The sequence below is a fragment of the Diabrotica virgifera genome, chromosome 8, assembly GCF_917563875.1.
Source record: "Diabrotica virgifera virgifera chromosome 8, PGI_DIABVI_V3a".
Taxonomy (NCBI): Eukaryota; Metazoa; Arthropoda; class Insecta; order Coleoptera; family Chrysomelidae; genus Diabrotica; species Diabrotica virgifera.
The window spans coordinates 8,288,626-8,300,960 of record NC_065450.1 but is presented as its reverse complement, the minus strand read 5'-3'; the positions used below and the strand labels follow the sequence as shown (position 1 = coordinate 8,300,960).

At 33.6% G+C, this 12,335-nt stretch overlaps 1 protein-coding gene across 1 annotated transcript in view; it reads left to right on the top strand.

Annotated features, from left to right (window-relative positions):
* The window catches only part of LOC114340025 (uncharacterized), a 130,401-nt gene extending 119,913 nt beyond the window's left edge, over positions 1-10,488 (top strand). The window contains exon 7 of the mRNA XM_050659906.1: positions 10,279-10,488. Within this exon, the coding sequence (XP_050515863.1) occupies positions 10,279-10,421 (143 nt within the window). The 3' untranslated portion in view covers positions 10,422-10,488. The remainder of the gene's footprint in view (positions 1-10,278) is intronic.
* The last annotated feature ends 1,847 nt before the right edge of the window (positions 10,489-12,335 follow it).

Here is a 12,335-nt window from a genome sequence, read left to right as displayed (position 1 = left end):
ATTTTTGCTCTGGATTTGCTAATAGAATTAGAAATTAAGATAGGAAAGTGGTTACTATCATAAAGGCAATCCATTGTGGTCCAAGTTAGAAGTGGTGTTAACCTTGGATCACATAAGCTGAGATCAAATGAGGAGAAAGTACCACTAGAAATGTTGAAGTGTGTTTTGGATCCAGTATTCAAGATGCAGATGTACGAGGAGTTTAGAACATTTTCCACGACTTTTCCTCTACCAAATGTTATTTCCGATCCCCAAAGTGAATTATGGGCATTAAAATCACCTACTAAAATAAAGGGGGCTGGAAGTTGATTAATTAAATTTATTAGTTCAGATTCAGTAAGATTGTGGGAAGGTGGTATATAAATTCTACAGACAGTAATTATATTTGGGCACCAATAAGTAACCGCAATGGCTTCTATTGTGGTAGTTAAGTGTACTTCTTGACAATAGTAGTCTTTAGAAATATATATAGAAGTGCCTCCGCTAGCTCTAATGTAATTTGTTGTTAAACAGTGATGTGATTCAAAACCATTAAGATAACCCTTGTCCGTTTGCTCCAAGTTTGTTTCTTATAGGCAGATGATGTCAGCATTCGTGTCCATAATTAATTGTTGAATACGTTCTAGACGGGGGTAAAACAAGTCGCAGTTCCATTGGATTAAATTGAAAATGATTACTTTATATTTCTGATGTGGCTGGACCTTCAGAGAAATGGTCTTCTTCGAAATTGTCCTGTGAGGATACCGAGATTATGCTTTCTACGTCAGAATTACTTGTGCCTAGTTTCATTTTAATTTTTTTACTAATTCTAGTGAGTCGATTTTTGAGAGATCTATATGTTAGTAATTTGTGGATTTTGGAAATGTCAGAGAGGAGATCTTCTATATTTTTTGTAAACAGAAGTGCTTCACTCAGTGGGCTGGATTTACCGTAACAATTCTCTAAAAAAGCTATGAAGTTATCGACCGGTAACATAAAAGAATATTTTTGGTAGTGGTCTCTGATTGCATTCTTGGATTCCAAAGATATTTTGCAGTCAGCGTGAATTGAAGAGTCCCTTTTGAGTTTCTTTTTGGGTTGAGTTGCTTTTTTTGTGGCTTGCTCTGGTATGAATTAATTGGGTGTCAACTCTGAATTAATTGGGTGTTCTATTTCTGACGAGTCCGTTGACTTTGGTCTCTTTGCACATTTTGAATCTACATCAATTTTTTGCGTGTCATTGGGAGTTTCCGAATTATGGTCTTGTGGAGCTACCGGTAGTGTGTTTAGACTTGCAACTTGGGAAATATCAGAAGGAAGGAAAGGTGTTCTGTTAGAATTTTCTGATTGATTAGATTCAGGAGTGGGGCAATTTGACGCAGTGTGGCCAGGTTTTTTACATAAGAAGCAAATCATTTTATCTGTGGATAAAAACATTCTATGATCAAGATTGTCAAATGGAATAATCAGGGATGTTTCAACTTCAGGATTATCATGGGGTGGCACAAAATATACTTGCCTACGGAAGGACAAAATATGGTTGAATTCATCTCCTGGGATACCAGCTCGTAGAAATGATATTGGAGAAACAAGCTGAAGTCCTATACTTTTCAGGGCGGTCTCTAACATTTCATGTGGTATTGAGGGACTTATATTCGATATGATCAGTCGTTTTGCTGGTGTGACTAATTTTCTTACTGACAGGATATGGCTTCCGATGTTAATAGTAGGGTTTGTGAAAATAAGCTGCTCAACTAGGTCGATTTTGGATAAATAAATACATACTCTGCTGTTTGAGATCCTTGAGGCGAAGCATATATTCCTTGGTCCGATAATGTCTCCTATGGATTTGACGTAGTCATATAAATTTAGGTCTTCTTCAGAGTGCATCACTATGGCTTGCTGTTTGCTCGGGAAGGATGCTTTCGGAGACATGTTTTTCTTTACTGCTGCTGTGTAAGAAGTGTAAGGCTGTGAGGTGTTTGTCAATATGGTGTTATTTTCGGTTGGTGTACTCATATTTTTATTTAGGGTGCCCTCGTAGTCAAAAGCAACCCTGGAGATTATCTTTTATTTATAGCTTCTCTTTGTATATATTCCGTTCAGCAACCAGTAATTACTCATCGTAATTCTGGCTGCCTATCGACAGGTGATTAGTTGTTCCAATAATAGGTTTGTTGTGAATATTGATAAGAGCAGCAAAAAGTTGTTTAATAAACAAGGTGTTGTGAATGTGTATATTTAGTGCCAGTAAGTGCAGTAAAACTAAATTTCACTCACCAAAATATTACCAGCAGGTGCACAACACACTAAAACTTCACTGTGATTCCTATCAATTAATAACAACTTTTTCTCTATTAAAACTACAAAATATTACAGCGTAGTCCAATGCGAACTAACTCGTTCTAGCTCGATTAGGCCAGTCCGATCCGGCCTTTTTGCTTACTTTATCCGGCCCGCTGAGAAATCCAGCAAATTTTTTTAAGAGCATAGGCGCAATACTTTTTAATGCATTCATTTGTTTTAATTCTGAGAAAACTAATAAGTATTTTTGAAAAATTTGAACGCTGAGTGAAATATTAAATTATTGCCGAGGGCCGAAAGTCCCTGAAAACTTCCTATGTTTATTTTAATAAGTCACAGGGGTGAAAAAAAGAGAAAATTTAATGTGTTTTTTAATTTCAAATATCTCATTCAAAGGAAACTGTTTTTTTTTATTCCAAGGAATTTTCGGCCCTCGGTAATAATGTAATCTTTCATTCTACTTTTAAATTTTTCAAAAATATTTTTTAGTTTTCTCAGGATTCGAAAAAAAGGAATGCATTTAAAAAGCATTGGTCCGAAATTTTGCGCCTACGCTCTTCATCTCTTTTATGCGATTTTGTTGAAATCAACAGTATTAGTGTTCGTAATGTTCAATGAAATGAATCTCTATCTTCTGCTTTTCTTAAAAGATTTTCTGCATCTATGTTTAACACGGTCCAGGCGCGAATATTTTTCGGCCAGGGTATTTGTCGTCTACCAGGACCCTTTTCTTTCGATTTTACCCTTTATAATCAGCTGATGCAACAACTTACAACAACGTACTTATATTTCTAAGTATGTGCCCTTTCTCCTTGCTGTCTTTCTCCTTTTAATGATTTCTCACCATTTCGTTCATAATATGATCGGTCCATGGTATTTTCAAAATTCTCCTAAAAAGCCACATCTCAAAAGCTTCCAGCTTTCTCAGCATTAACAATCCAATAAACGAGAATAGAGTGGACATACTATTTTTATTATTATCCCAGTTTTTATAGGGTCCCCTGCCTTCCGGTTCCCAGTTTCCAGCTTCGTTCGTCCGTCGTTGCGTTCGCCAGAGGCCAGGGTGAAGGTTCCTTTTTGACATTACCTTCTGAATGCCACAGAGCTAGAATTGTTCCGGCCCTCCTCTCTTTAATTTATTTTGGCAGCCTGTCGTCCATTCTTTCTACATGACCATACCAGATCAGCTGAAAGAGCAGCTGTCTCCTTTGAATTTCGTCGATGATGGTTGACTTGACATAACGTTTTACCATTCGATATCATATTTGCAGATTGAATCTTTGGTTACTCAGAACTTTCCTTATATTCATAAAGGCTGCTCTTGAATTTCTGAATTTCATTTTTTATCTGGATCCCTGTTATCGCTTAAAATAATGGACCACAGTAGAAATTTCGTGGTTTTCCTGGCAACAAATGGTTCGCATATACACCCACACCTAACTATGCAATTTATTATAGTCTGTTCGCTAAACTCAGACACAACTGGCTAGCGATTTTAGTCGGTAATTTTTTTGTTTTTGGCCAATTTTGCTAAAATTGTCAAAATTACTAACTAATTAGTAATTATTAACTATTTAGTAATTATTTTTTTGGCAATTTTACCAAATTGGCAAAATTACTTACTAATATCACTAGCCAGTTGTGTCCGAGTTTAGCGAACCGACTATATTAGTATTATCTATTATCAACAGTCAAATGTCTTTGTCCACATTCTTTAAAATGGTACTTATAGTTTTGTTGTCAAAAAAATTTCTTTGGCAGAGAAAAACATCCACCAAAAACATTACCGTGTGCGAAGCGTACATACTGGGTATGGTATAGGTCTCCGGCCCGGGAGAAATTTTGAAAATTTCATTTTGGCCCGCGTTTAAATGTATTTGCCCATCCCTGCCATATAGTATAGTATAGTTGATCCAAAAGATGGCATAACCCAGACATCCAAAGTGAAAGTTATCCTTCAACACCAAATTATTCTATATGGTCCACACAATGTCCAGAAAAAAGTCACACCATTTTGAGCGTCGGGTTTGGGAGGGAGAGGGGGAAGAAATCGGTAAATTCGTAGTTTTTTAAGTTTTTCGCCAATATTTCTAAAACTATGCGGTTAATCATGAACAACCCTCTATGCAAAATTGTTTTACATTAAATTTGAAATAAAAAAGGCCCTATGCATAATCTTTCTAAAATGAATGGTTCCAAAGTTACGGAGCTAGTATAGTATAATTTATCCAAAAAAAGGCCTATCCCAAACATCCAAAGTAAAAGTTTTCCTCCAACACCATGTTCTATATGGTCCACATATTGTTCAGTAAAAAGTTACACCATTTTGAGCGTCCGGTTTGGGAGGGAGATGGGAGAGAAGCCGGTAAATTAGTAGTTTTTTTAAGTTTTTCGTCAATATTTCTAAAACTATGCTTTAGCGTAAACAATGTTATATACAAAAATGTTCTAAATGAAATTTAAAACAAAAAATGTTCTATACATAATTGTTATAAAATCAACGATTCCAGAGTTACGGTGGGTGAAAAGTCGAGGCTTTCGATACTTTTTATATTTTTTGGGCAATATTTATGATATAAATATACCAAAAACCCAGACATCCAAAGTGAAAGTTATCCTCCAACACCAAATTGTTCTATATGGTCCACATAATGTTCAGAAAAAAGTCGCACCATTTTGAGCGTCGGGTTTGGGGGGGAGAGGGGGAGAAATCGGTAAATATAAAAAGTATCGAAAACCTTCACTTTTCACCCTCGGTAACTCTGGAACCGTTGATTTTATAACAATTATGTATAGAAACTTTTTTGTTTTAAATTTTATGTAGAACATTTTTCTATAGAATATTCCTTACGCTAAAGCATAGTTTTAGAAATATTGACGAAAAACTTAAAAAAACTACTAATTTACTGAATTCTCCCCCATCTCCCCCCCCCCAAACCGGGCGCTCAAAATGGTGTAACTTTTTACTGAACAATATGTGGACCATATAGAACAATTTGGTGTTGAAGGAAAACTTTTACTGTGGATGTCTGGGTTAGGCCTTTTTTTGGACCAATTATACTATACTACCTCCGTAACTTTGGAACCGTTCATTTTAGAAGGGTTATGCATAGAGCCTTTTTTATTTCAAATTTAATGTAGAACAGTTTTGTGCAGAGGGTTGTTCATGCTAAACCGCTTAGTTTTAGAAATATTGACGAAAAACGTAAAAAACTACGAATTTGCAGATTTCTCCCCCCTCTCTCCCCCAAACCCGACGCTCAAAATGGTGTGACTTTTTTCTCAACATTATGTGGACCATATAGAACAATTTGGTGTTGGAGGATAACTTTCACTTTGGATGTCTGGGTTTGGGTCTAACTATACCATACTAATACTGGTTTGTGTTAACGTCGTGGTGAGGTCCGAAAATTTTTCTAAGTATTTTTTATTCAAACCGTCTGAGCTTTTCCTCCAGGTTCATTTTTTTATAGCCTCTCTCTTTTATATAAAGTTCTTCTAGAATTAGCAATGCCAAATTGGCGTCTAGCAAAGGTGCAGTTTTCATAACTCGCTTCTTTTTCCGAGGGTGTGTAGTTAACCCTCCGCTTTTATCCGGGCTTGGGACCGGCTGCAGTAAGGTGATTTCCGAGCTACTCAGTCCACCCGTTTCTCACCCTACCAGAGGCAGGATTCTCAGGAATCACTCACCGCAAATAAACGCGTCCTGCCGCGTCCTTTCCAATGCAGTTTTCTTAATCGAATTTAATCTAACAGTTAACGAAATAATCTATTTGTTTATAAGCCAATTTTTTTTATAATTTTAAAACATTCCTGAGGCCGCTCAAATAAACCAATTTTGATTCTGTAAAATACGTTAGAAAAGTATACCGCCTTTTTTATACGAAAATCATATTTCTGCAGTGTTTTGGAAATAGTTGATATAGACTAGTAAGGATCTGTTTTTAGGTGGATATGAGAGGTGGCATTCATTCAGATTTTTGCGGATAAAGTTAGGTGATAACTTCGTTAATAATAATTGATTTATGCTCCTTCTCAAATATGCCCGGAACATTAATAAAAAAATAAATTATTTAAAAATTTCAAAAAATTTCTTTTTTTTTTTCTACTTTTTTTGCTTATAACTTTAAAACGATTCATTTTGTAACAAAGTCGTATAGGAATAAAACAAAGATAATTAAATTTTATATCAGATGCGATTGGTTAAAATTGTCTTAATTTATCACCCTTGCTGCAGAATAGCAATAAATATAAAATAAGGGGGCAAAACAAGCCTGTCTTTATTCAATGATTTTCCATCACTTAGGTTACACTTGGACCCTCCATAATTCGCTTAGACAATTTTTGTAATGTGCTTAAACCGTATAGGTCTGGATGCCGCCTATGAAAAAAAAGTTGATTAATAGCATGCTGAAAATTTGTTAATAGCTTAAGGGTGTCTAGTCGGATAAACTTTGACATATGGGAACACTGGAACAGGGGCAGTTTTAATTGGGGAACATGTTAAAAATTTGGAACGTTCAGACCACCAAAAAGGCACATTTATTTTGTCCGACAGAACAGACTTAAACTCTCCGAACAGAGATTAAACTCTCATGCAAAAATCAGACTGCTATTTATCACCTGTCATATGTCCTGTCATTTGATATATTCTACATGTTCCACTCATTAAAACGTCCATTTGGTGATAAATAGCAGTCTGATTTTTGCATGAGAGTTTAATCTCTGTTCGGAGAGTTTAAGTCTGTTCTGTCGGACAAAATACATGTGCCGTTTTCGTGGTCTGACCGTTCCAAATTTTTAACCTGTTCCACAATTAAAACTTCCCCTATTCCAGTGTTCCTATATATCAAAGTTTGTCCGACTAGACACCCTTAAGCTATTAACAAATTTTAAGCTTGCTATTAATCAACTTCTTTTTCATACGCGGGATCCAGACCTAGTACACCAAATTTCATTAAAATTGACTTACTTAATTTTGCATAATAATATTGCAATCTAAACTTTTTTTAAAAAATTAAAATTTTTTTAAAATCTTGCACAACAAAAACTAGAACATACAAAGATTTGTCAATTTTTTTACATATAAAGAAGCACGAAGCCTATCTAACGCACTTTACAGAATTGAAATCGGATTATTTGAGCAGCCTCAGCAATGTTTTAAAGTTATAAACAATTTTTTGGCTTATAAACAAATTAGTCCTATGGCCAGGAGGGGGTGCTACGGGCTCCTTTATTTAGATGGACTTAGCCAAGATTTTTATGTTTTTTTTTGACCCGTACAACACGATTTTTTTGGGTAACAGTTGATCCGGATGTCGATAAGATTGTTATAAACAAAGAACTTGAGGAATTACATAACATCGATTTTTCGCAAAATAAAACATTTTTTTGTATTTCTTGGGTAATTATAAGCAAAAAATGTTCTTACAAGTTTTTTCGTAGAATGCAGATATTTCGAGTTAAACGCAGTGGAACTTTCAAAAATTCCAAAAATTGCAATTTTTGAACGCGAATAACTTTTGATTAAAAAATAAAATAGCAATTCTGGTGACAGCATTTGAAACTTTAAGTCAAATTATACCGATTTTAATTATTTGCATTGCTAAAAATTTTTTGCCTCACAGGCGTATTTTGCCCCCTTATTTTGTATTTATTGCTATATTGCAGAAAAGGTAATACGTTAAGACATTTTTGACCAGTCGTATATCATACAAAATTCAATTGTCTTTATTTTATTTCTGTACGACTTTGTTCCAAAACGAATCGTTTTAAAGTCATAAGCAAAGAAAACAGAAAAAAATCGACGTTTTTCGAAATTTTTAAATATTTTAATTGTTTTATTAATGTTCCGGGCATATTTGAGAAGGAGCATAAGTCAATTATTATTACTGAAGGTGTCACCTAACTTTATCTGCAAAAATCCGAATGCCACCTTTCACATCCAAAAACAGACGTTTTTCACAACTCCTTACTGGTCTAATATGCATCTAACCTAATTTTTCAGTAGAACATTTTTAAAGTTTGAAAGGCCCTCTAAATTCTTGAAATTTTTAAAACGAGTTGCCAATGTGATTTTCAACTTACCACATTACCAATGTAGTGAAATTTATTAACTGGTATTAGATAATTGTTTAATTTATACTTCTTTTTTAATTATTTTCTTTAGAATACACACAAAAACAGGATACATATCATATTTTACCAACCCAAAAAAGAAAAGTAAATGAACATATCAATAACTGTCAACATAACAAATCCAATTAGAAACCAAGTTCTCCCTACCTAATAAGTAAAGCAGCAGACATATACCTATCATATATTTTTTATACCATACTCTGTATTAGAGTACAAAAATGATAACAGTTGTGATGGGTTATCTCAGATGCATTGTTGGAATATTTTCCTAAGCGTCGTCCGTTTGATATTTTCGTGCCTGGGTATACAGATTACTTGGATCGTTGTCGACACTCATTTCATCGTTGCCCGTTAGAGGGCGCTGTAACCATACTCCGGTACTTGGTACAAATATTTCATTATTTATACCGAGCAGTCTGGCGTTTTGATCCAGATCGGTTTTCTTGCAAAACCTCCTTGATAACAGGTAAACTTAGAAACACGTGTCGGGGAAGGCAGGAGACCCGATTTGAATCAAAACGAAACCGTCTATTCTCATTTTATATCATATATAGGGTTTTACCTTCATCATAGACATACCAAATTCAATCAACATGAAGAAATGTTACTAAATAACACATAAAAGCAAAAAATCTCACTTTGGCAAAAGTCGGTGTTATCAGTATCATAAGTTTTGCCATAACACTACAGAGTTATTCTGGTGTATCGTAATAATTATGGTTATTATTGCTATTGTTCGTCCCATGCATCACGATTCATTTTCAAAAAAATTAAGTCAAAACATAAAGTGAAACGAACGTCGATGTTTATATACATTTTGTATACTGTATAATATATGTATATACTACACACATCGGCGTATGTTTCACTGTATGTTTTGATTTAATTTGTTTGAAAATGAATCGTGACGCATGGGAAAAGTTATAGCGGACAAACAATACTAGAAATTGTTAATTCACAAAAATGAATAACCATTTTCAATTTCGTTGCAACACGAAACTACAGCCGCATTATATTCTAGTTCAATCAGAGAGTACAGCAAGCACCTCCATCGGTTTCGAAACTTATTAGTCGCCCATCAGGAGGCACATAAATATGCTGCTCTCTCTGACTCAACCAGGACAAACCTCGGCGTTCAGTTACGGATTTCAACGAACGAGATGGCAGGGATGTCCTAGCGGCAACTGCTAGCAAAAGACTAAGTTTTTAATCTAATAGCGTATAACATAACATTCAAAATATTACTCTACACCCCACCAGATTGAAAACAATGAAAAACTTCCCAATACTTCGCAATAAGTAACAGTTTAATTATTATTGCTAAACTATTCGTTCAACTTCCACCCGCTTTTGGAAATAATATCTTCAGAACATTATACTATATTCTATACAAAAAATCTTTTATATCACCAAGTTATTTAATTATTAATAAATAATTATTATTTACTTACCTAATATTTTAGTTGAAAATCAAAGATTTTGTTAGGAAAACATGTAATTTCCAAGGCAAATTTCCGTTGAAGCAAATCGAGAAAAAAATAGTTCCATGCAGAATTAAATTACGGTAAATTTCTATTTACAGAGCAATAATTGCAAAAAACACGATGTTGAAGCTCTAGTTTGTTTATAAAAAAATAGCATATTATCTGCGAACTTTGCATACCTATGTTATTAATACAATCATAAGATTCGATTCTAGCAATAAAATTATTGGTACATAAATAACGTTTCCTTGTTTTTTCCTAGTTTGACCAGAGTAGTGATATAAGATTGTTTGGTATGACAGTTTCATCTGATCGTAATAATAAATATATCTCCTGATAATTAAAATTTTATTATTCGTTGTTTTGTTTTTAGAAAAAGTTTCACCTCAAAAAAGACTACGTGGGGGAATAATTTTCATAGATGCTATACCCAAGAATCCAAGTGGTAAAATTTTAAGAAGAGAATTGAGAAAACTGGTATCCAAACACAAAGTCCACCGTGAATCCAAATTGTAATAATTATTTTAGAACTAAATTTTGTACTTTTAATGAGATGGTTTTTTAATAAAATTGTAAAAAACTTGTTTTATTAAAAATCTGAAATAATCTTACAATTATGAAAAAATTTAATATAATATAATCGAACTCTCTGATAAATGGATCTAGGAGTACCTATCTTTAATTTCATCGTCATCATCATTATGGCTTTATAACCATTTATGATATAAAAAGTAATGAATCCCTCTCTCATTGGCTATATAGCATAATAAAAATTACTCAAGAAGGAAAAATCTTTCCTTGTAGATGATATATAATTTATTTAAAGATTTTAAAGAAGATCCAAGTTGGACTCAAAGTGGGTACATCACAAGTACAACACAAAAAACGTTTTCGGACTAATCAGTCCATCATCAGGTTAAAGCCTAGAAATAAGTGAATGTTTTATACAGTGGTTTATTATTTCTAGGCTTTAACCTGCTGATGGACAGATTAGTCCGAAAACGTTTGATTGTGATGTACTTGTGATGTACCCAGCTTGAGTCCAACTTGGATCTTTTTTAAAAATTTTAAATAAATTATATACCATCTACGAGGGAAGATTTTTATTTCTTTAGTAACCCGCTAGAAGAATTTCTCTTCAGCCATCTCTATCCATCGCCTTTCTCCACCAAGCAAATTCAAATTCAAAATTAAAATTCAAATTCTTTATTTTCTTTCTGACAAACATAGTTTGTATATAAATATACATTGCTAAAAACTAAACACTAAACTAGACTAAACAACACATAAAATGAAATGAACTTATAAGTAAAGACTGGATTATATGCAAAATGCATATGCATATATATGCTGCATATTTCTCATGTTTTTCATAAATGCATATGCCTTGCATATTTGGAGATTTAAGAGCATATAAATGCATATTTTGATGGGAATTTACTCTACCCCATTTAAAAATAAGGTATATATTAGTAACATCAACATCCATTAAAATAAAATGTGAAAGTAAATATTTTGCTGTTAAGCTCCTTTGTTGTTGTACCCATAAACATAATGGGCGTTATTTATAGCTGCAGGTATCATTATCCGGATATTTAAGATTTATAGACTTCTCAGAATTTACAAATTACCTAAGTAAATACCGATTATATTTTGAATAACATTACAAATATTACCTGTACTTGCTGCTGGTGTCGGCCAACTATGAATTATTCTGGGAAAACCAACCAAAACGAAATTTTAAGCATTTTAAGGGTAGGATAGATTATTTTATTTTATGAATGGTTAGTCTTAAATCAATCGCCGATTATTCAACTTTTGTGATTGCAAGTTATTGACTATACTGTGTAAAAAAATCATTTTATTATTATTGTGAAAATGCCTAAAGTAGCAAGGGAAAAATCAAGTCTTCTCAGAAGTTGGATTGGAAGTAACAATCATCTAAAAGTTATCGACAGTGAAAGTATGTTTTGCACCATTTGTGATAAAAAGGTAAGTTCTCCACTTCAATAGATTTTTAAACTTATCAAACTTCTTTGCACATCTATGTGTCTGTCTATTCTAAAATGACAAACCGTCCCATTTCTTCAAAAACTGTTTTTTAAAGTTCGCAACGGTTTGGCTTATACAGAGCGAGGTGTTGAGAGTGGCCCACCCTGTATACTACGGTACACTGACTGTACTTTATTGTTTGACGATTTCAATTTCACTTTGAGAAATAAAAAAAATTGGGGGAGGTTTAAAAAGTTTGATCATTTTAATGTAGGTATCTATTTACGAAAACATCTAAAACATCATTATCATTATATTCCAGATTCCATGTCAAAAGAAATTCCAAGTAGTTCAACACATAAAAACTTCACTTCACCAAACTAAGCTATCAAAAAATGATAATAAACCTCGCCAGCAGATTCTACAGAACAGTTTGCA